This window comes from Hemitrygon akajei, chromosome 8 (genome assembly GCF_048418815.1).
Source record: "Hemitrygon akajei chromosome 8, sHemAka1.3, whole genome shotgun sequence".
NCBI lineage: Eukaryota > Metazoa > Chordata > Chondrichthyes > Myliobatiformes > Dasyatidae > Hemitrygon > Hemitrygon akajei.
Genome location: NC_133131.1, coordinates 60,650,331 through 60,673,516, shown reverse-complemented (window position 1 = coordinate 60,673,516; position 23,186 = coordinate 60,650,331). Strand labels below are relative to the sequence as shown.

The 23,186-nt window shown below is 44.4% G+C and overlaps 1 protein-coding gene across 1 annotated transcript; it reads right to left on the bottom strand.

Moving 5' to 3' along the window:
- Window positions 1-450: 450 nt before the first annotated feature.
- LOC140731918 (uncharacterized) lies at window positions 451-21,146 on the bottom strand. The gene is made up of 2 exons (XM_073053904.1): window positions 21,079-21,146; window positions 451-3,940 (listed from the first exon to the last, which is right to left on the bottom strand). The coding sequence occupies exon 2, from the start codon at window positions 3,572-3,574 to the stop codon at window positions 2,702-2,704; it is 873 nt and encodes a 290-aa protein (XP_072910005.1). The 5' UTR covers window positions 3,575-3,940; window positions 21,079-21,146; the 3' UTR covers window positions 451-2,701.
- Window positions 21,147-23,186: the final 2,040 nt, after the last annotated feature.

Here is a 23,186-nt window from a genome sequence, read left to right as displayed (position 1 = left end):
ACATTTGCCGTTCCTTAATTCCACCCACAGATTCTTCACCTTCCAGCCCTATGCCACTTCTTTCTAATGATTTTATTTAATATTTTACCAGCAGAGCCACACAACCCCACTACCATCTTGTTCTTCGCTTGTTCTTTCAAGAAACATAAGTATCTGGGAAACAAGTGGACCTGCAGATGCTAGAAATCTAGAGAACTACACACAAAGTGCTGGAGGAGCTCAGCACATCAGGCAGCATCTATGGATGGGAATCAACATTTTGGGCCAAGACCCTTCATCGGGACTCTTGATACCCACGTATCTTGAAAATCAACATGCGAAGAAAATAGAAGGTAGTGCAAAATAGGGAAAACCTTTGACAAAATTTAGTTCAAGGCTTAAAAAACCCAACCAGAGCTCAGCAGTTAAGAAATACAACAAAGGCAATAAACACTTTCATCAATACCGACATTTACTTTATTTTTTATAAAAATATCTTGCTCCTGTTTCAATTAGTAATATTTACAAAGTAAGAACTTTAGAAAACTTTAGAGAAGACTATTTACACTCAAACCCACTTAGATTAACACTACCTTGGACAGAAGGAGATAGAGAAATAACACACATGAAAAAACACAGTCAGAAAAAACTTCTAAGTATATCTTTTCATCAAAAATGAACAGGATTCAGCACTCCATGTGTGTATATGCAATCGTGGTAAGAAATACAGACCAGAAAACTTAAATGAGAGGCCAACTGAGAAAAATGAATCATCACTATGGAAGAAAACATTAACCAGTGGAATGAGTATGACCCTCCATGGGAGACATCCCAATGATCTGAGTAGACTAGATGGTGACAAGGAGGCATCGAGCACCTGACTGAGAGTTGGAGACCTTTTCCCAGAAACAGAGGGGTCTCTTGCAGAAATACAGGACAAGGTGGTTAACAAAAGGGGGAAAAAAATCAAAAATACATGAAAGACAATCAAATAAGGCAGTAAGTGCAGAAAATGGCAAGAGAAACTAGACACAATCCAACACATTCCAGGATCCTGCAGCAGTTTAACTCAATCTGATTACTTACAAAGGTACAATCAAGTGGCAAATATCACTTACAAAAATCTTGCTATAAAATACAAACTCATGAATGCCCTTCACCACTTCATAAAGACACCATAAATTCAAGCCTGATCCAGTTTTAGAGACAAAATCTTACAAATTATAGAGAATCAAACATTATTACAGATAGAACAATGGAGAATAACCATCCGGATATAACATTACAGGATAAATATGCAGGAAGACGTCACTCAAAAGATAAAAACCATTCCCAGCAAACACATGTGCCTCGACCACTGGAGCACCTCACCACAAGTATTGTTTGTGTCATCAGTCAGACAACCGAAAGATTTTCTTTGTCAGCTTCCAAATGTTGCTACTCTGTCATTCGTTGCCACGCCCCGCTGCTGATTCCCTTCTCAACTTCTTCGGTCTGCAGAAAATTCAAGGGAAACCTCTTCACCTACACTGTGGTGACTGTTTGGGACCCATCACCACAGGGAGAGCTAGAGATGAACAACAGGGGAGGATTTAAAAGGACTGTCATAGAACAGAATCCTTGGCAGGGTCCAGCTGCCCTGAGTTGACTCTCTACTGTACACCAGGTCTGTTATAAATTCACTAAGTATCAGAGACAGAGTTTAAAATAGAACTGAATTTATTTGTCTCATATCTAGAATATTAAACTCTGGTCCCACTAAAGGTGAATATGCAGCAGAAGAAACTCCTCCCATGCCTAGTGACCAGGGTGCAGAACTGGGTGTGGTGAGCAGCAGCAATAATTGCAGAGTTCAGCACCAACAGTCACTCTCAAAATTCCATTCAGCAACAGTGATGGACAAATATCCAGCATGCAGCTTATTGAAACTTTTTCCCTAGTGTGAACCCTGTAGTGGGTCACAAGTGCAACACGCTGTAAGGTTTCATTGCTAATGTAATGGCCTCTCTGCAATGTTTCACAGCTGAGGTAATGGTTTCTCTGTAGCAGCAATGTTTAGGTTATGACTAGAGATAACAGGGTTTTGGAGGGCTATCCACTGACAGAAATGTTCTTTCTTGTGAGTCTGGAAGAGAGATTTTCATGGTCTTTTGCTGGGGAGAGATGAGAAGATGCGAATGGAGAGAGTGGGCCCTTTTTCTTTTTTTTGTTTTCTTTACTAACCCTATAGTCAAAGTAAGAATTATAAAGCTCAATCGTTTAATCACATATTGCGTACTGTTTGTAATTTCGGGGTACTGATTTGTAACGGGGGCACATCATGCAGCATCCACCCAAACGAGATTTCTTAAGTTTGGCTGGGCTGGGGGGCTATCACCCCCTATATTAAGCTGCTTGCCAAAGCGAGAGTTACATGAGGTTAGATGACTGAGTTAATCGCTTCCCATATTCAGAGTAGGTGAACAGCCTCACCCCAATGTGAACTCAATGATGCACATTTGGTTGATTTGGCTGAGAGAATCTCTTCCCAAAGTCTGAGCAGGTGAACGACCTCTCCCCAGTGTGAACTGAGTGGTGTGCTTGTAGGTTAGCTAACTGTGTGACTTCCTTCCCACAGTCTGAGCAGATGAATGGCCTCTCCCCAGCGTGAACTTGCTGATGTATCTTCATTTGAGATGAATGACAAAGTGAATCCTTTCCCACAGTTTGAGCAGGTGAACGGCTACTTTCCAGTGTGTACTGACTGGTGTCTCTGTAGGGAGGATGATTGAGTGAATCCCTTCCCACAGACTGAGCAGGTGAACGGCCTCTCCCCAGTGTGAACTGACTGGTGTCTCTGTAGAGTGGATGACTGAGTGAATCCCTTTCCACATTCACAGCAGGTGAATGGCCTCTCCCCAGAGTGAACTGACTGGTGTACCAGTAGGTCGGATGACCGAGTGAATCCCTTCCCACAGTCTGAGCAGGTGAACGGCCTCTCCCCGGTGTGAACTCGCTGATGTATCTTCAGTTGGGATGAGCAAGTGAATCCCTTCCCACAGTCCGAGCAGGTGAATGGCCTCTCCCCAGTGTGAAGTCGCTGATGTTCCTTCAGATGGGATGAGCAAGTGAACCCCTTCCCACAGTCCGAGCAGGTGAACGGCCGCTCCCCAGTGTGAATTCGCTGGTGTCCTTGTAGGTTGGATGCTTGAGTGAATCCCTTCCGACAGACTGAGCAGGTGAATGGCCTCTCCCCACTATGAATTCTCTGGTGTACCTTCAGATTAGATGAGCAAGTGAATCCCTTCCCACAGTCTGAGCAGGTGAACGGCCGCTCCCCGGTGTGAACTCGTTGGTGTGTCATTAGGTCAGATGACCGAGTGAATCCCTTCCCACACACTGAGCAGGTGAACAGCCTCTCTCCAGTGTGAACTGACAGGTGTGCTTGTAGGCTATTTAACTCAGTGAATCCCTTCCCACAGTCTGAGCAGGTGAATGGCCTCTCTCCAGTGTGAACCCTCTGATGTACCTTCAGTTTAGATGAGCAAGTGAATCCCTTCCCACAATCCGAACAGGTGAACGGCCGCTCCCCAGTGTGAACTCGCTGGTGAGCCATTAGGTCAGATGACCAAGTGAATTTTTCCCATAAATTCAGCAGATGACCAACCTCTGCCCAGTGTGTACTGTCTGGTGTGTCCACAGGTGGGAAGACTGACTGAATCCCTTCTCACCCACAGGTGAACGGCCTTGTCCCCTGTAACTTCATATGACCTTGAATCCCCACAGTCTGAAAAGGTGAACGGCCTTTCCCTGCGTAAAATGACGGGCGTGCCAGTCGGTCAGATGACTGAGTGAATCGCTCCCCACAGTCTGAGCAGGAAGTGTGATCAAGTGAATCCCTTCTTAAATACGTGGACAGAGACAGCAAAACTGGCGTGCCATGAATGAGATTTCTGGAGATAAATTCCTTGTCCTTTTTAACCTGTAAAAAGATTTACAAAATACATCAATGGGTCAAGGACAACAATTCAGATGAGGTCACTTCAGTTGCCAAGGTTCAACACAAGTTGGAGAGAGAAATCGTCTTCTGTCTGGGCACAGTGCTGGTATCTGGAATGACCATCAAATTCTCTGATGCTCTTCCTGTATCTATAAGAATGGGGCATTTCTGCCGTCTCCTATCTGTGACTTGGCTCAATTTGACTCTCTCCACTGGTATTATTCCCTGTTCCCACTGAGATGCATGGGTTCCTGGCCCCCACCATAACTGAAATACTCTCACACAAACAGCCTTTGTTAATGCGCAGCTGGGATTTTCTTTCATCTACTGTAAATTTAAAGTGCCACAGTTATAAAAGCATGTAAACATTTCCTGCCCAGATGAATGGTTGGTCCGCACAGCTGTTAAAAGGAATTAAATGAATATTAATATGATTTCATTTTCTTGTCACAGAGTCATAGAAAAGTACAACACTGAAACAGGCCCTTTGGCCTATCTAGTTTGTGTTGAACTATTTAAACTGTCTACTCCCATACCCCTACCATCCAGGTACCTATACAAACATCTTCAATGTTGAAATTGAGCTCGCATACACCATTTGGGTGGTCTGCTCATTCCACGCCTGGATGACCGTCTATGTGAAGAAGTTTCCCCTCATGTTCCCCTTAATGTTTCACCATTCACCCTTAACCCATGGCCTCTGGTTGCAGTCCCACCCAATCTCAGTGGAAAAAACCAGCGTGCATTTCCCCCAACTACAACCCTCAGAATTTTGGTACACCTCCATCAAATCTCCCCGCAATCTTCTACATTCCAAGGAATAAAGCCCAGGCCTGTTCAATCTCTCCTTGTAACCCAAGTCCTCCAGACCTGGCGAATTATCTCTGAACTTTTTCAACCTCTTTTACATCTTCCTGTAGGTTGGTGAACAAAACTGCACACAATACTCCAAATTAGGCCTCACCAATGTCTTATACAACTTCAACATACATACATTTCCTGCACTCAATACGTGTATGAAGGCCAATGTGTCAAAATCTTTCTTTTCATCCCTATCGAACTGTGATAGCACTTCCAGTGAAATATAGACCTGTATTCACAGATCCCTTTCTTCAACAACACTCCTCCTACCAGTCACTGTGTAAGACCCACCCTGGAAGATCCTACCAAAGTGCAACACCTCACACTTGTCCGCATTATATTTCATTTTCTGTTTCTCAACCCATTTTCCCAGCTGGTCCAGATCGCACTACAAGCCATGATGGTCTTCCTCGCTGTCCACTATACTCCCAGTCTTGGTGTCGGGGCCCTAGCAGAGATAATTAATTCATCCTTAGTGACAGGGGGACGTACCAGAGGATTGGAGAATAGCCGGAGTTGTTTTGCTCCTTAATATAGAACATAGAACAGAGATATTTACAGCACATTACAGGCCCTTCAGCCCACATTGCTGTGCCGACCATGCAAATTACTCTAGCAACTGCCTAGAATTTCCCTAGCCCTCTATTTTTCTAAGCTCCATGTACCTATCTAAGAGGCTCTTAAAAGACCCTATTGTATCAGCCTCTACCACCTTCACTGGCAGTGCATTCCACACACACACCACTCTGTGTAAAAAAACTTACCCCTGACATCCCTCGGTACCTATTTCCTCAGAGTGAGAAGCTGCAGAGTGGTAGGGCATTGACGCTAACAGGACAAGATGAGGTAGGTTTAACTGTGTTAATTGCAGAAAGGAGGTAGTATGAGTGTGAGGCCAGTTTTCTGTGCTCGATGTCAGATGTGGGAGGTCCTGGAGTCTCCCAGCCTCCCGGATGGCCCAGGTGTGTCGAGCTGCAGCTCCTGAGGGACTGAGTTAGGGAACTGGAGATGCAGCTCAATGACCTTTGCTTCATCAGGGAGAGTGAGGACGTGACAGAGAGGAGTTACAGGCAGGTGATCACACCGGGGCACGGGAGACAGATAGGTGGGTCACAGTCAGGAGGGGGAAGGGGAAGAGTCAGGTATTAGAGAGTACCCCTTGAAAATAAGTACTCCTGTTTGAGTACTGTTGGGGGGGGGGCACAGCCTAACTAGGGGAAGTGGCAGTGGCCGTGCCTCTGGCACTGTGGCTCAGAAGGGTAGGGAAGGGAAGAGGAATGCAGTAGTGATAGGGGACAATAGTGATAGTAGTTAGGGGATCAGTCAGGTGATTCTGTGGATGCAGGAAAGAAACTCGGATGGTAGTTTGCCTCCCAGGTGCCAGGGTCCGGGATGTTTTGGATCGCGTCCAAGATATCCTGTGGTGGCAGGGAGAACAGCCAGAGGTCGTGGTACATATTGGTACCAATGACATAGGTAGGAAAAGGGAAGAGGTCCTGAAAAAAGACTACAGGGAGTTAGGAAGTAAGTTGAGAAGCAGGACGGCAAAGGTAGTAATCTCGGGATTACCCTGTGCACGACAGTGAGTATAGGAATAGGATGGGGTGGAGGATAAATGCATGACTGTGGGAATGGAGCAGGGGGCAGGGATTCAGATTTCTGGATCATTGGGACTGCTTTTGGGCAGGTGTGACTTGTACAAAAAGGACAGGTTGCACTTGAATCCCAGGGGGACCAATATCCTGGCGGGGAGGTTTGCTCAGGCTACTGGGGAGAGTTTAAACTAGAATTGCTGGGGGGTGGGAACTGAACTGAAAAGACTGGGGAAGAAGTTGGCTCACAAATAGAGAAAGCTTGTAGACAGTGCAAGAGGGAGGACAGGCAGGTGATAAGAGACCGAAGGTTTGAGATGTGTCTATTTTAATGCAAGGAGTGTTGTGAACAAAGCGGATGAGCTTACAGCGTGGGTCAGTATTTGGAGATGTGATGTGGTGGCCATTACAGAGACTTGGATGGCTCAGGGACAGGATTGGTTACTTCAAGTGTCGGGTTTTAGATGTTTCAGAAAGGACAGGGAGGGAGGCACTGTTGATCCGAGATAGTGTCACAGCTGCAGAAAAGGTGGATGCCATGGAGGGATTGTCTACGGGGGGGGTGGGGGGGGTGGGTTTATAGGCCGCTCAATAGTAACGGATATCGTGCAGCAGATAGGGAAACAGATCCTGGAAAGGTGTAACAATAACAGAGTTGTCGTGATGTCTGTCTGTCTAGGTATCATATTCGATGCGGACATCAGTGACCATGGTTTTCCATACAGATCTATCCCTCGTTCTTTGGATGACTTCCATTTCCTCGATATGTAGCCACCCGGCTGGGCTTTTGATCTACATAGGCCGCGGTCTTCCTCTAGGTTTGCTCCCCTCGATCTTTCTAGAGAGTATGAGTTTTTCTAGTTCATCTTTCCTCATGATGTGTCCTAGGAATGAGCTGTCTTTCTCTTATTGTTGGTAATGAGTGATCTAACTGCTTGGGCTCTTCTGAGAACTTCTTCATTTGATTTGTGTGTGCTCCATGATATTTTCAACATTCTCCTGTAGAAACATAATTCAGCTGCTTCTAGTCTCTTTTCCATTTCTGGGGAAATGGTCCAGCATTCACTTCCATAAGTCAGGATAGAAAAAATGTAGCACTGCAGTATCCTGTTTTTAGTGTACATGCTCATCTTTCTGTTAATATGGTGGGAAAGGAGATTTTAATTTCAATTTTCCAAATATTGATTGGCATCTCCCTAGAACGAGGGGTTTAGACGGGGTGGAGTTTGTTAGGTGTGTTCAGGAAGGTTTCTTGACACAATATGTAGATTAGCCTAAAAGAGGAGAGGTTGTACTTGATCTGCTATTGGGAAATGAATCTGGTCAGGTGTCAGGTCTCTCAGTGGGAGAGCATTTTGGAGATAGTGATCATAATTCTGTCTCCTTTACCATAGCATTGGAGAGAGATAGGAACAGACAAGTTAGAAAAGCATTTAATTGGAGTAAGGGGAATACTGAAGCTATCAGACAGGAAACTGGAGGCTTAAATTGGAAACAGATGATCTCAGGGAAAAGTACGAAAGAAATGTGGCAAATATTCAGCGGATATTTGTGTGGAGTTCTGTATAGGTACATTCAAATGAGACAGGGAAGTTATGGTAGGGTACAGGAACTGTTGTGTACAAAGGCTGTAATAAATCTAGTCAAGAAAAGAAAAGCTTACAAAAGGTTCAGAGAGGTAATGCTAGAGATCCAGAAGATTATAAGGCTAATAGGAAGGAGCTTAAGTAAGAAATTAAGAAAGCAAGAAGGGGCCATGAGAAGGCCTTGACGGGCAGGATTAAGGAAAACCCCCAGACATTCTACAAGTACATTTCTACCGCAGTTTGAACGACTGCGCAAGCACGTGAAAGGTGGCCCGTGAGATAGTGGGAGAGTTTAAAATGCGAACAGATTGAGAAGGGGCAGTCATTTCTTTGGCAGTTTGAACGGGGCATGACTGCGCAAGCGCGTGAAAGTTGGCCCGTGAGACAACGGGAGAGTTTAACAAACGAGCAGATTAACGGAGCGGGCAATGGAGTAGTGGGAGACAGAGTAGGAAGGCTCTGGCAAGCAGAGGCTGAGGACAAACTTGCTCCCAGTGAGGTAAGGCCGGGTAAGTTCCTTTAATAAGTCCAATTAACTTACGAGTTGGTAATGGAGGCAGCAGTTAGGGCAGTCGAGTGCTCCGTTTGCAGTATGTGGGAAGTCAGGGCGAGCACTGCTGTCCCTGATGACTACACCTGTAAAAGGTGCATCCAGCTGCAGCTCCTGACAAACCGTGTTAGGGAACTGGAGCTGGATGAACTTCGTATCACTCGTAAAGCAGAGGCAGAAATAGACAGGAGTTACAGGGAGATAGTCACCCCTAAAAGTCAGGAGGCAGGTAGCTGGGTGACTGTCAGGAGAGGGAAGGGGAATAGACAGAATGAGCAGAACACCCCTGTGGCCGTTCCCATCAACAATAAGTATACCGTTTGGATACTGTTGGTAGGGACGACCTACCAGGGACAAGTTGCAGTGGTTACACCTCTGGCACTGAGACTGGACCCTCAGCTGAGAAGGGAAGGAGGGAAAAGAGGAGAGAGTAGTGATAGGGGATTCGACAGTTAGAGGGACAGATAAGAGATTCTGTGGAAGAGATCGAGAATTCCAAATGGTGTTTTGCCTCCCTGGTGCCAGGGTCCACGATATCTCGAATTGAATTCTCAGTATTCTCAAGAGGGAGGGTGAGCAGCCAGATGCCGTGGTCCATGTAGGGGCAATGATGTGGATGGGAAGAAGGAGGAAGTCCTGCAAAGAGAATTTAGGGAGTTAGGTGCAAAGTTGAAGGACAGGATCTCTGGGGTTGCAATCTCAGGATTGCTACCCATGCCATGTGCTAGTGAGGCTAGAAATAGGAAGATAATGCAGCTAAATACGTGGCTAAGGAGTTGGTGCAGGAGGGAGGGCTTCATGTTTCTGGACAATTGGGCCTTGTTCCAGGGAAGCTGGGACCTGTTCCGATGAGACAGATTGCACCTGAACTGGAAGGGGGCTAACATCCTTGTGGGAAGGTTTGCTAGTACTGCTCTGGGGGGATTTAAACTAGATTTGCAGGGAGAGGGGAAACAGAGTGTTAGAGCAGATAGTGAGGTGTTGGGAGGATAAAGGTCATGCGAGAGCTGCAAGTATACTGCATGGGGTAAAGCCAGATCTATCATATAAAGAGGCTTTGAGGAAAGAGAAGCAGAATAAAGGGGGTAAGGGTAGTAAGGTAGAAGGGCTAACGTGCGTGTACTTCAATGCAAGAAGCATCAGGAACAAAGGTGATGAACTGAGAGCTTGGATTCATACATGGAATTATGATGTAGTGGCCATTACAGAGACGTGGCTGGCACCAGGGCAGGAGTAGATTCTCAATATTCCTGGATTTCAGTACTTTAAAAGGGATGGGGGGGGGGGGGGGGAGGGGAGTTACTGGTCAGGGATACTATTACAGCTAGAGAAAGGGTGGGTAATGTAGCAGGATCCTCTTTTGAGTCAGTATGGGTGGCAGTCAGGAACAGGAATGGAGCAGTTACACTTTTGGGAGTACAGGTGGCCCCCGCTTTTCGAACGTTCAATTTATGACAACTCGCTGTTATGAAAGACTTACATTAGTACCTGTTTTCGCTAACCAAAGAGGATTTTCGCTTTTATGAAAAAAAGACGCCCGCTTTATACGTGTGTTTACCCCGAGAAAGACTACAATGACCGTGAAGCCTTGTGCGGGCAGTTGTTTGCTTATGCGTGTACGTGCTGATTTTTTTTTCTCCAAATCGATTTTGGTTCGCTGCCTTCCCGAGTTTGATAAGGAAACTACACTGTACCTACAATATTTCTACTTTATATAGGGTATAAATTTATTATATCATTCCTGCTTTTACTATATGTTAGTGTTATTTTAGGTTTTATGTGTTATTTGCTTTGATTTGGTAGGTTATTCTTTTGGGTCTGGGAACGCACAAAAAATATTCCCATATAAATTAATGGTAATTGCTTCTTCGCTTTACGACATTTCAGATTACAAACAATTTCACAGGAACGCTCTACCTTCGAATTGCGGGGGAAACCTGTATTCTATAGGCCCCTGGTAGCAGTAGAGATACCAAGGAGAAGATTGGGAGGCAGCTTTTGGAAAGGTGCAAAAATACCAGGGTTGTTACCTTGAGTGACTTTAACTTCCCTAATGTTGCTCAATAGACACGGCACGCCGGGCAGCCTAAGCAATATTGGGAATGACAAAGAGAGAGTGATAGTCAGCGAGAATTCATTCGCGAATGACCTCCTTCTGTGGTGATGAAGAGTGTAGCGTTAGGGTGGCTTCGGGCGGGATTAGTCCCTAATATTGATTGGCACCTGATTAGTTCCAAGGGTTTAGATGGGGCAGAGTTTGTTAAGTATGTCCAGGACGGATTCCTGTCACAGTATGTTGACAGGCCGACTAGGGAGAATGCCATACTAGATCTAGTATTAGGTAACGAACCGGGTCAGGTCACAGATCTCTCAGTGGGTGAGCATCTGGGGGACAGTGATCACCGCTCCCTGGCCTTTAACATTATCATGGAAAATGATAGAATTAGAAAGGACATAAAAATTTTTAATTGGGGAAGGGCAAATTATGAGGCTATAAGGCTAGAACTTGTTGGTCTGACTTGGGATGATGTTTTTGCAGGGAAATGTACTATGGACCTGTGGTTGTTGTTTAGGGATCTCTTGCAGGATGTAAGGGATAAATTTGTTCCGGTGAGAAAGATAAAGAATGGTAAGGTGAAGGAACCATGGGTGACAAGTGAGGTGGAGAATCTAGTCAGATGGAAGAAGGCAGCATACGTGAGGTTTAGGAAGCAAGGATCAGATGAGTCTATTGAAGAATATAGGGTAGCAAGAAAGGAGCTTAAGAAGGGGCTGAGGAGAGCAAGAAGGGAGCATGAGAAGGCCTTGGCGAGTAGGGTAAAGGAAAACCCCAAGGCATTCTTCAATTATGTGACAAACAAAAGGTTGAGAGGAGTTAAGATAGGACCAATTAGAGATAAAGGTGGAAAGATGTGCCTGGAGGCTGTGGAAGTGAGCGAGGTCCTCAATGAATACTTCACTTTGGTATTCACCAATGAGAGGGAACTTGATGATGCTGAGGACAATATGAGTGAGGTTGATGTTCTGGAGCATGTTGATATTAAGGGAGAGGAGATGTTGGGAGTTGTTAAAATACATTAGGATGGATAAGTCCCTGGGGCCTGACGGAATATTCCCCAGGCTGCTCCACGAGGCGAGGGAAGAGATTGCTGAGCCTCTGGCTAGGATCTTTGTGTCCTCGTTGTCCACGGGAATGGTGAATGTTGTCCCCTTGTTCAAAAAAGTTAGTAGGGATATCCCAGTAATTATAGACCAGTGAGCCTTACGTCTGTGGTGGGAAAGCTGTTGGAAAAAATTCTTAGAGATAGAATTTATAGATAGGCATTCTTAGAGATAGGCATTTAGAGAATTATGGTCTATTCAGGGACAGTCAGCAAGGCTTTGTGAAGGGCAGATCATATCTAACAAGTCTGATAGTTATTTGAGGAGGTGACCAGGCATATAGATGAGGGTAGTGCAGTGGATGTGATCTACATGGATTTTAGTAAGGCATTTGACAAGGTACCACACGATAGGCTTATTCAGAAAGTCAGAAGGTATGGGATCCAGGGAAGTTTGGCCAGGTTGATTCAGAACTGGCTTGCCTGCAGAAAGCAGAGGGTCATGTTGGAAGGAGCACATTCAGATTGGAGGGTTGTGACTAGTGGTGTCCCACAAAGATCGGTTCTGGGACCTCTACTTTTCGTGATTTTTATTAACGACCTGGATTTGGGGGTAGAAGGGTGGGTTGGCAAGTCTGCAGACATCACAAAGGTTGGTGGTGTTGTGGATAGTGTAGAGGATTGTCGAAGCTTGCAGAGAGACATTGATAGGATGCAGAAGTGGGCTGAGAAGTGGCAGATGGAGTTCAACCCGAAGAAGTGTGAGGTGGTACACTTTGAAAGGACAAACTCCAAGGCAGAGTACAAAGTAAATGGCAGGATACTTGGCAGTGTGGAGGATCAGAGGGATCTTGGGGTCCAAGTCCATAGGACACTCAAAGCAGCTGTGCAGGTTGACTCTGTGGTTAAGGCGGCGTATGGTGTATTAGCCTTCATCAATCATGAAATTGAATATTTCCAAACACCTTAAAACTATTCCCCCTCCTGTTAGCCATTTCAGCCCTGGGATAAAAACCTGGGTTAACAATACGATCAATGCCCCTCATCTTCTTATACACCTAAAAAAGGCTCTAAACATAAAGAAGGAAATTAACATTGCTTTGAGGATTTGTTACAAATATAGAAGTTAGCTTTTTTTATGCAGAGAGTGGTAAGTGTGTGGAATGGGCTGGAGGCAGCAGTGGTGGAGGTGGGAATGAAAGGGTCCTTTTTTTAATTAACTTTTTTTATGCACTTCTACAAACCAACTACAAACAAAAAAGCCCAAACAGCAAGGTGAAGATTAATACAGTGCAAAATAAACATATCAATTGTATAATTCATAATAAGCTCTTTTAAGAGACTCCTGGATGGATACATGGAGCTTCGAAAAGTAGAGGGCTATGGGTAAGCCTAGGTATTTCTAAGGTAAGGACGTTTGGCACAGCTTTGTGGGCCAAAAGGCCTGTAATGTGCTGTAGGTTTTCTGTGTTTCTATGTAGACAAAATATGAGTGTACAAATTGGGTAAATGTAAACAGGCTTTTTCAACTGATGTTAAGTGGGATGACAACCAGAGGTCATGGGTAAGTGGGGAGGTGAAAATTTATGGGGAGCATCTGGAAAACCTCTTCACTAAATTGTTCGTTAGAGTGTGGAATGAGATGTCAGCACAGGTGACCATTTAAAAGAAACTCGGTTTCACCATTTAAAAGAAGTTAGGATGGGAGCCTGGATGGTAGGGGTATGGAGGGCGATGGTCCCGGTGCAGGTGGTTGCATCAGACAGCTTAAATGTTTTTCTGGCATTGACTAGATGGGCCAAATGGCATGTTCCTGTACTGAACTTCAGCATGTTTTTATGACAGAGAAGCTGGCCAAACTTGATTGGAAGGGGAGACTGGTAGGAATGATGGAGCAGCAATGGCTGGAGTTTCTGGGAGCAATTCAGGAGCTGAGTGATAGATATATCCCAAAGAAGTAGAAGCATTGGAAAGGCAGGAGGACACAACCGTGGCTGAAATGAGAAGCCAAAGCCAACATAAAAGCCAAAGAGAGGGTAAACAAAAGAGCAAAAAATTATTGGGAAGCTTTTAGAAGCCAACAGATGACAACTAAAAAAAAAGGTCAGATATGCTCAGTGCATGGAATGATGATATTGCAGTTATTAATGAGTCTTGGTAGCACCCAACAGTCTGAGGCATTTACAGGAACAAAATATCTGGGGCCTTGATATCTCTTGAAAACCAATGTTCCCTGCACCAGTTAATTTTCAACTTTTATTTTGACAGACACATACGAACTCTACACCCTCAAAATTTCACTTCTGACGGCCTCCAACCTACCAAGTACTCGTTTGCCATAAAACATCCTGTCCCAATCTACACTTCTCAGATCCTTTCTGATACCATCAAAATTGACCTTTCTCCAATTTCGAATCTCAACCCGTGGTCTGTCACCAGCTTTGGATCATTTCCTGACAGCTTATTGCACACTTCTACGTTGAGAATTCTACGTACTGATTAAGGGCATATTTGACAAACTCTACCCCATCTAGTCCTTTTACAGTATGGGAGTCCAAGTGAATACAGTCGGCCCTCCTTGTCTGCGGATTCCGCATGTGTGGATTCAACCAACCGCGGATCGGGAAAACCTGGAAGTTCTCTCTCCAGCACTCGTTGCTTGAACATGTACAGGCTATTTTTTTTGTCATTATTCCCTAAAACAATACAGTATAACAACTATTTACATAGTATTTACATTGTATTAGGTATTATAAGTAATCTAGAAATGACTTAAAAGTACAGGCAGTCCCTGGGTTATGAATGAGTTCCATTCCTGAGTCCGTCTTTAAGTCAGATTTGAAGTACATTCAGTATTATTTAGCGTCAGTTAGTCAAACGTTTTTCTTAGTATATAGTACATATTTTACATCTATGCATATATGCATATGCTTAACATACATATTTCAATAAATAAACCACTGCGTAGCTTAGTAATAATTGTAGCTTTCACATGCTCCATTAAAATTGTTCCGATCGTTGACCGACTGTAGCCTAACACTTTTTCCAATGACCGATGGCGTTTCACATCTTTCCCATCACTTTATTACTTTCTGCTTATTTTCAATCATGATCGTGATTATTTTCATGAACAGAAACACTGCGGATTCAGAGCTGCACCGGGTCCTAAAGACCACTGCACTGAGACAGGTTAAATAAAGTCTGGAGTTACATTGGGTCCTACAGACCATCGCACTGTGACAGGTTAAATAAGGGACTTGAGCATCCGCGGGGGGTCCTGGAACCAATCCCCCATGGATAAGGAGGGCCGACTGTATATGGAAATTTAAACTTGCTTACCATCTCAACCTTTGTTTCTTGGCATAGTCTGCGATCTCTCTGCAAATTTATTCCTCTAAATCCCTCAGATTGTTGGGTGCAACCAACTCCCAGTAACGGCCACAATATCATAATTCCATGTCCTGGGCTCATCTGGCTTTCCTACGATGATTCTTGCATTGTGATATACACAGCTCAGCACATTCATCGCACCATGCTCAAACATTTCAGGTTGACTTTGTCTGCGGAGTTGTTTAAGTTGTTAAAGCTGTTAGGTAAAAAACGGGATGAGGTCCTACAAGGTGAATTTAGGGAGTTAGGAGATAAACTAAAAAGTAGGACCACAAAGGTAATAATCTCTGGATTACTACCAGTCCCACGTGCCAGTCAGAGTAGAAATAGGAGGATATTTCAGATGAATACATGGCTTGAAAAATGGTGCAAGGGGGAGGGATTCAAATTTCTGGGGCATTGGAACCAGTTCTGGGGGAGGTGGGACCGGTATAAACAGGACGGTCTGCACCTGGGCTGGACTGGAACCAATGTCCTAGGGGGAGCGTTTGCTACTGCTGTTCAGGAGGCTTTAAACTAATGTGGTAGGGGGATGGGAACAAGTGCAGAGAGACAGAGGGGTGTAAAATGAGGGTAGAAGCAAAAAGTAGTAAGGTGAAAAGTAAAAGTGGCAGGCAGGCAAATCCAGGGCAAAAAGCAAAAAGAGCCACTTTTCAACATAATTGTATAAGGGCTAACAGTGTTGTAAAAACAAGCCTGAAGGCTTTGTGTGTCAATGCGAGGAGCATTCGTAACAAGGTGGATGAATTGAATGTGCAGATAGATATTAATGAATATGATATAGTTGGGATCACAGAGACATGGGTCCAGGGTGACCAAGGATGGGAGCTCAATATTCAGGAGGGATAGACAGGAAAGAAAAGGAGGTGGGGTAGCATTGCTGGTTAGAGAGGAGATTAACGCAATAGAAAGGAAGGACATTAGCCTGGAGGATGTGGAATCGATATGGGTAGAGCTGCATAACACTAAGGGGCAGAAAACACTGATGGGAGTTGTGTACAGGCCACCTAACTGTAGTAGTGAGGTTGGGGATGGCATTAAACAGGAAATTAGAAATGTGTGAAATAAAGGAACAGTAGTTATAATGGGTGACTTCCATCTACATATAGATTGGGTGAACCAAATTGGTAAGGGTGCTGAGGAAGAGGATTTCTTGGAATGTATGCGGGATGGTTTTCTGAACCAACATGTCGAGGAACCAACTAGAGAGCAGGCCATTCTAGATTGGGCATTGAGCAATGAGGAAGGGTTAGTTAGCAATCTTGGCATGCGAGGCCCCTTGGGTAAGAGTGACCATAGTATGGTGGAATTCTTCATTAAGATGGAGAGTGACATAGTTAATTCAGAAATAAAGGTTCTGAACTTAAAGAAGGGTAACTTTGAAGGTATGAGACATGAATTAGCTAAGATAGACTGGCAAATGATACTTAAAGGGTTCATGGTGAATATACAATGGCAAGCATTTAAAGATCGCATGGATGAACTACAACAATTGTTCATCCCAGTTTGGCAGAAGAATAAACCAGGGAAATTAGGGATAGTATCAAGTGCAAAGAAGAAACATATAAACCAGGGAAATTAGGGATAGTATCAAGTGCAAAGAAGAAACATATAAATTAGCAAAAAAAAAGCAGCACACCTGAGGACTGGGAGAAATTCAGAGACCAGCAGAGGAGGGCAAAGGGCTTAATTAGAAAAGGGAAAAAATATTATGAGAGAAAGCTGGCAGGGAACATAAAAACTGACTGTAAAAGCTTTTATAGATATGTGAAAAGAAAAAGATTGGTCAAGACAAATGTAGATCCTTTACAGTCAGAAACAGGTGAATTGATCATAGGGAACAAAGACATGGCAGACCAATTGAATAACTACTTTAGTTCTGTCTTCACTAAGGAGGACATAAATAATCTTCCGGAAATAGTAAGGGACCGAGGGTCTAGTGAGATGGAGGAACTGAGGGAAATACATGTTAGTAAAGAAGTGGTGTTAGGTAAACTGAAGGGATTAAAGGCAGATAAATCCCCAGGGCCAGATGTCTGCATCCCAGAGTGCTTAAGGAAGTAGCCCAAGTAATAGTGGATGCATTAGTGATAATTTTTCAAAACTCCTTAGATTCTGGATTAGTTCCTGAGGATTGGAGGGTGGCTAATGTAACCCCACTTTTTAAAAAAGGAGGGAGAGAGAAACCAGGGAATAATAGACCGGTTAGTCTGACATCAGTGGTGGGGAAATGCTAGAGTCGGTTATCAAAGATGTGATAACAGCACATTTGGAAAGAGGTGAAATCATCGGACAAAGTTAGCATGGATTTGTGAAAGGAAAATCATGTCTGACGAATCTTATAGAATTTTTTGAAGATGTAACTGGCAGAGTGGATAGGGGAGAGCCAGTGGATGTGGTATACTTAGATTTTCAAAAGGCTTTTGACAAGGTCCCACACAGGAGATTAGTGTGCAAACTTAAAGCACACGGTATTGGGGATATGGTATGGATGTGGATAGAGAATTAGTTGGCAGACAGGAAGCAAAGAGTGGGAGAAAACGGGACCTTTTCAGAATGGCAGGCAGTGACTAGTGGGGTACCGCAAGGCTCAGTGCTGGGACCCCAGTTGTTTACAATATATATTAATGATTTAGATGAGGGAATTAAATTCAGCATCTCCAAGTTTGCGGATGACACAAAGCTGGGCGGCGGTGTTAGCTGTGAGGAGGATGCTAAGAGGATGCAGGGTGACTTGGATAGGTTAGGTGAGTGGACAAATTCATGGCAGATGCAATTTAATGTGGATAAATGTGAGGTTATCCATTTGGTTGCAAGAACAGGAGAACAGATTATTATCTGAACGCTGGCCGATTAGGAAAAGGGGAGATGCAACGAGACCTGGGTGTCATTGTACACCAGTCACTGAAGGTGGGCATGCAGGTACAGCAGGCGGTGAAAAAGGCAAATGGTATGTTGGCATTCATAGCAAAAGGATTTGAGTACAGGAGCAGGGAGGTTCTACTGCAGTTGTACAAGGCCTTGGTGAGACCGCACCTAGAATATTGTGTGCAGTTTTGGTCCCCTAATCTGAGGAAAGACATTCTTGCCATAGAGGGAGTACAGAGAAGGTTCACCAGATTGATTCCTGGGATGGCAGGACTTTCATATGAAGAAAGACTGGATCGACTAGGCTTATACTCACTGGAATGTAGAAGATTGAGGGGGGATCTTATTGAAACGTATAAAGTTCTAAAGGGATTGGACAGGCTCAATGCAGGAAGATTGTTTCCGATGTTGGGGAAGTCCAGAACGAGGGGTCACAGTTTAAGAATAAAGGGGATGCGTTTTAGAACTGAGATGAGGAAAAATTTCTTCACCCAGAGAGTGGTGAATCTGTGGAATTCTCTGCCACAGGAAACTGTTGAGGCCGGTTCATTGGCTATATTTAAGAGGAAGTTAGATATGGCCCTTGTGGCTAAAGGGATCAGGGGATATGGAGAGAAAGCAGGTACAGGGTTCTGAGTTGGATGATCAGCCATGATCATACTGAATGGTGCTGCAGGCTTGAAGGGCCGAATGGCCTACTCGTGCACCTATTTTCTATGTTTCTAAGTTCCTCGGCATACACATCACCGAGGATCTCACCTCGTCTGTAGCTGTGTGGTGAAAAAGGCACAACAACGCCTCTTTCACCTCAGACTATTGAAGATGTTTGGTATGATTCCCCAAATCCCAAGAACTTTCTACAGGGTCACACTTGAGAGCATCCTGAGAGTCCGCATCACTGCCTGGTATGAGAACTGTACTTCCCTCAGTCGCAGGACTCTGCAGAGAGTAGTGTGGACAGCCCAACCCATCTGTAGATGTGAACTTCCCACTAACCAGTATATTTACATTATTGTGTAAAAAGGATCCGTAGGATCATTGGGGAGCTGAGTCACCCCAACTACAGAATGTTGCAGCTGCTACCATCCGGGAAACAGTACTGCAGTATAAAAGCCAGGACCAACAGGTTCCAGCACAGCCTCTTCCACCAGGCCATCAGACTGATTAATTCATGCTGACACAATTGTATTTCTCTTATATTTTATATGTTCTGTTAATAATCAAAATGTCCTGTTGTACATACTAATTATTATGAATTTACTATAAATTGCACGTTGCACATTTAGACAGAGACATAACGTAAAGATTTCTACTCCTCACGTATATGAAGGATGTATGTAATAAAGTCAATTCAATTCTATTCAACCTCTCCACTATCTGTTCTGTCATTCTGGCTCCAATCCTCCCTGCAACTTTAGTTTAACCACCCACCCCACAGGGAAGCACCAGCAAGCCTTACCACTAGGATAAGGCTTCTAGTTCTGTTCCCCTAACTAATGAATCCCCTATCACCCCTTTGACTTTCCTCTGCCAGGTAATTCCCCCCAACAGTTTCTAAAGTTGTCCAATTGTTGTTGTGTAGGATGACCACAAGAGTTCTCTACGATGGCTATTTAACCTCATTCCACTTCCGGACTCACACCCAGTTTCCTGTGTCCTGTACCTTGGGTGTAACTCACCTCTCTTCATGTCATATCTATCAACCCCTCCGTCTCCCAGCTGATCCGGAATTCATCCATTTCCAGCTTCAGCTCCTTAAAGTTCAGGGTTACAATCTGCAGTTGGACGCACATCCTGTAGGTGAGGGCATCAGGGACAACGGAGGTCTCCCCACCAATATCCCCTCTAATTTGTAGTGACCAGTGTGCACAAAAATATTGTGCTATGCAATTTTTTACCCAGTGACAACAACATGGTGAGGACTGAATTTTATATTTCGAGGTAATCATTTCAACAGCTAGCAAATCACTGTCAATAAGAACTTTGATCTCCTCTGGGTTTGATTGAGTTCAGCTGCACTCTCACACAATCTATGTAGCAGGCCTGTAGCGGGTAATGAAGGATTTTCTCACCAGAGCTTTTGCACAACGTCCATGTGTGATTTGCTTGCTAAATGATGCTTTAAAAAGTCAGATTTCCAAATATCACCCCAGTTCTTCCCACTTGCAAATTCTCCAACAACTTTTGCATCACCACAATACACATAGGTAACAACAGTTTCAATATTGTACATAAACATTTCCTCTGAACCCTCCCCCAAGTGACTGATGGTGGTGAACTCATTGATGGCAATATCAATGAATATGAAGGGAAGGGCAGTAGTCTGTCTCATTGGAGCCTGGCACATTTGTGATGTGAAAGCTACTTGTTGCCCAGGGCAAAGGTGTTTGATATCATTATGTACCCAGAGAGTATGGGTCAAAACATGTTCTCATGGGTAGAAAAGTCCAGAACAAGAGGAAGTAGGAGAAGGAGCACATACAAAATGCTGGAGGAACTCAGCAGGCCAGACAGCATCTATGGAAAAGAGTACTAATACTGAGTTCTTCCAGCATTTTGTGTGTGTTTCTTGGATTTCCAATATAGAGAAAAAACACAGAAAACTTACAGGCCCTTCGGCCCACAATGCTGTGCCGAACATTTACTTACGTTAGAAATTAACCTCATAGCTCTCTATTTTTCTACGCGCCATGTACCTATCCAGAAGCCTCTTAAAAGGCCCTATTGTATCCGCCTTCATCACAGTCGCCGGCAGCCCATTCCACGCACTCACCACTCTGCGAAATAAATTCACTCCTGACATCTCCTACGTACCTTCTCCCAAGTAACTTAAAACTGTGCCCTCTCTACAGATTTTCTCAACAGCTGTTGTAAAAGATTTTGTTCCCTTTTCTGAGTTCCCAATCCTTGCATTTAGGTAGCTGGAGCTCAGCTCTGTCTGAGAGATCCGTCGGTTCCCATTCCCCTGATCAGCCGGAAGCTCCCCAGGGCCCGTGTACGGATCGTGGGACTGAGCGAGAAGGACAAGAGCAGGACTGTGCCGGGATTGCGGGCCACGGTATGCGGATCTCACAGCAATTGTCCCTCGATGGGTGTTAATCCCAATTTCCCTCGGGATCAATAAAGTATGTCTGACTGTTCTAAAAAACGTCGCAAGGACAAACGCTCTTACCTCCACCGATCCTCCCGCGGCCCCTTGGTGTACTGCGCGCATGCGCGTTATGCGGAAACATTAGCAACCCTGACGCCTGCGCATGTGATCGGTGTTTCAGTGACACAGCTCTTTACGGTACGCGGTGCATTAAACGTTTCTGCCAGCCCCGGTTCCATATCCATACCTAATTTTTCTTTGTGTGTATATAAAGCTCATCAGCTGTTTTAACGCAGAAAGCGGCTCCCATAAACAATATGCTTCATATCAACAAGCATTCCGTGTATCTAATGCCCAAGTACAATCCTCTTGCAAATCCAGACATAAAACACAAGAGAGTCTGCTGTTGCTGGAAATACAGAGACGCATACAAACAAAATGCTGGAGGAACTCCGCAGTTCAGGCAGCAACTAAGCAGAGAAGTACTATACACAGTCTAGGCATGCGGAAGGGGCTCGGCCTAGACACTGTCTTTTTATTCCTCTCCACATTTGCTACCTGATCTGCTGATTTCCACCAGTATTTTGCAGAAATTAACTAGATTTTTTTCAACCAGTCTCCAAATGTTTCTGTTCTTTCATTTGTAGCCACATCATGCTGCTCTGATTCTACCTCTTCCTCGTAAACTCCGTACCCCATCTCTTTCTGGATCCTGAAAGCCTTGATTCGTGCTGGCAACTCTGGTTTCTGACTCTGCCCCATTGGAAGATTCACTGGCCAGTCTGCCGTCAGACTTTAGAGGCGCATTGCAACAACCCAACTGTCTGAAGCACAGTCCTTTGAAATTGGTGAAAATGACACAAAACATTGAAAAGAGCAGGGAAGCAGGAGTTTAACCAACTTAGTCCAGAGCCCTGAACAATCACAAAACCACAGTGAGCTCATCGTCTTATCTAGCCTGGAGAAAATCATGCAGGGAATTCATACAGATGTATAAGATGATGAGAGGCATTGGTCGTGGAATAGACAGAGGCTTTTTCCCAGGACTGAAATGGCTAACACTAGGGGTCATAGTGTTAATGTGTTTGGAAGTAGATGCAAGACAGATGTCAGAGGTAATGCTTTTACATAAAGAGCAATGGGTGTATGGAATGCACTGCCAGTGATGGTGGTGGAGGCGAATGCCATACAGTCTTTAAAGAGCTTAGAAAGGTACATGGAGCTTAGAAAAATAAAGGGCTATCTACAAGGGTAATTCTAAGTGGTATCCAGAGTAGGTTACATGGTCAGCACAACATTGTGGGCTGAACAGCCTGTAATGTGCTGCAGTTTTCAATGATTCTATGAAATTCAAGGGAAATCTCTTCTCCCACTAAGTGATTACTAGTTGCAACCTGTCATCACAGGGAGAGTGACAGAGGAAAGGCAGAGATGGGTTTTAAAATACTGATATGGAACAGAATCATGGGCAGGGACCTGATGGACTGAGTGGCCTCGCTAGTGTACACTATGAATTTGGTAGAGACAATAAGTACTTCTGACATGGGATTTGATACAGAACTGATTTGATACAGAGTGAAAGGGATTGGGAAGTGCGTCTTCTGAACTTCCAGACCGTGCTGCCCTGCAGCCGTTCGATTCCCCAACCTCTGCTGGGGTCCACTGCAGAAGAGATATAAATACATAATTAGTGCAATATTAGTTTTATATTCCAGCCAACTAAACATTTACATGTGCCTTCACAAGCACTCATTCGATTGGTTTACTCCAAATCAGTTGTCACCGATTTGCTTGTGAACATAGCAATGTGTATACGTTGGCCACCCAGCCCCTCAAAACGGCTACTTCAGGGAGTAGTCTGATTTGAACCCGAGGGCCAATGCGAATAATTCAAGTGGAAGTGGAGCCCCCATTCTTTTTGATTGTGTCACTGATAAGAATGGCTTTTCCTCATCAGGCTCAGGTGAGATCAGGTCTGGGTGAGATACATTGTCTTGTAAGTTACTCACTCTCTGCCCTCACTTGTTCATTCATCATTTGTTTAAGCAGAGCAGATTAGAGCGAATGGCTCCTGGGCAGGGTTTTGTACTGTGTGTGGGATGTGAGAATTCTAGTAGACCTCCAGTACCCCATATAAATACATCTCCGCTAGGTACACCGAGTAGCTCCTCCTGAGAGAAGGTGTTAAG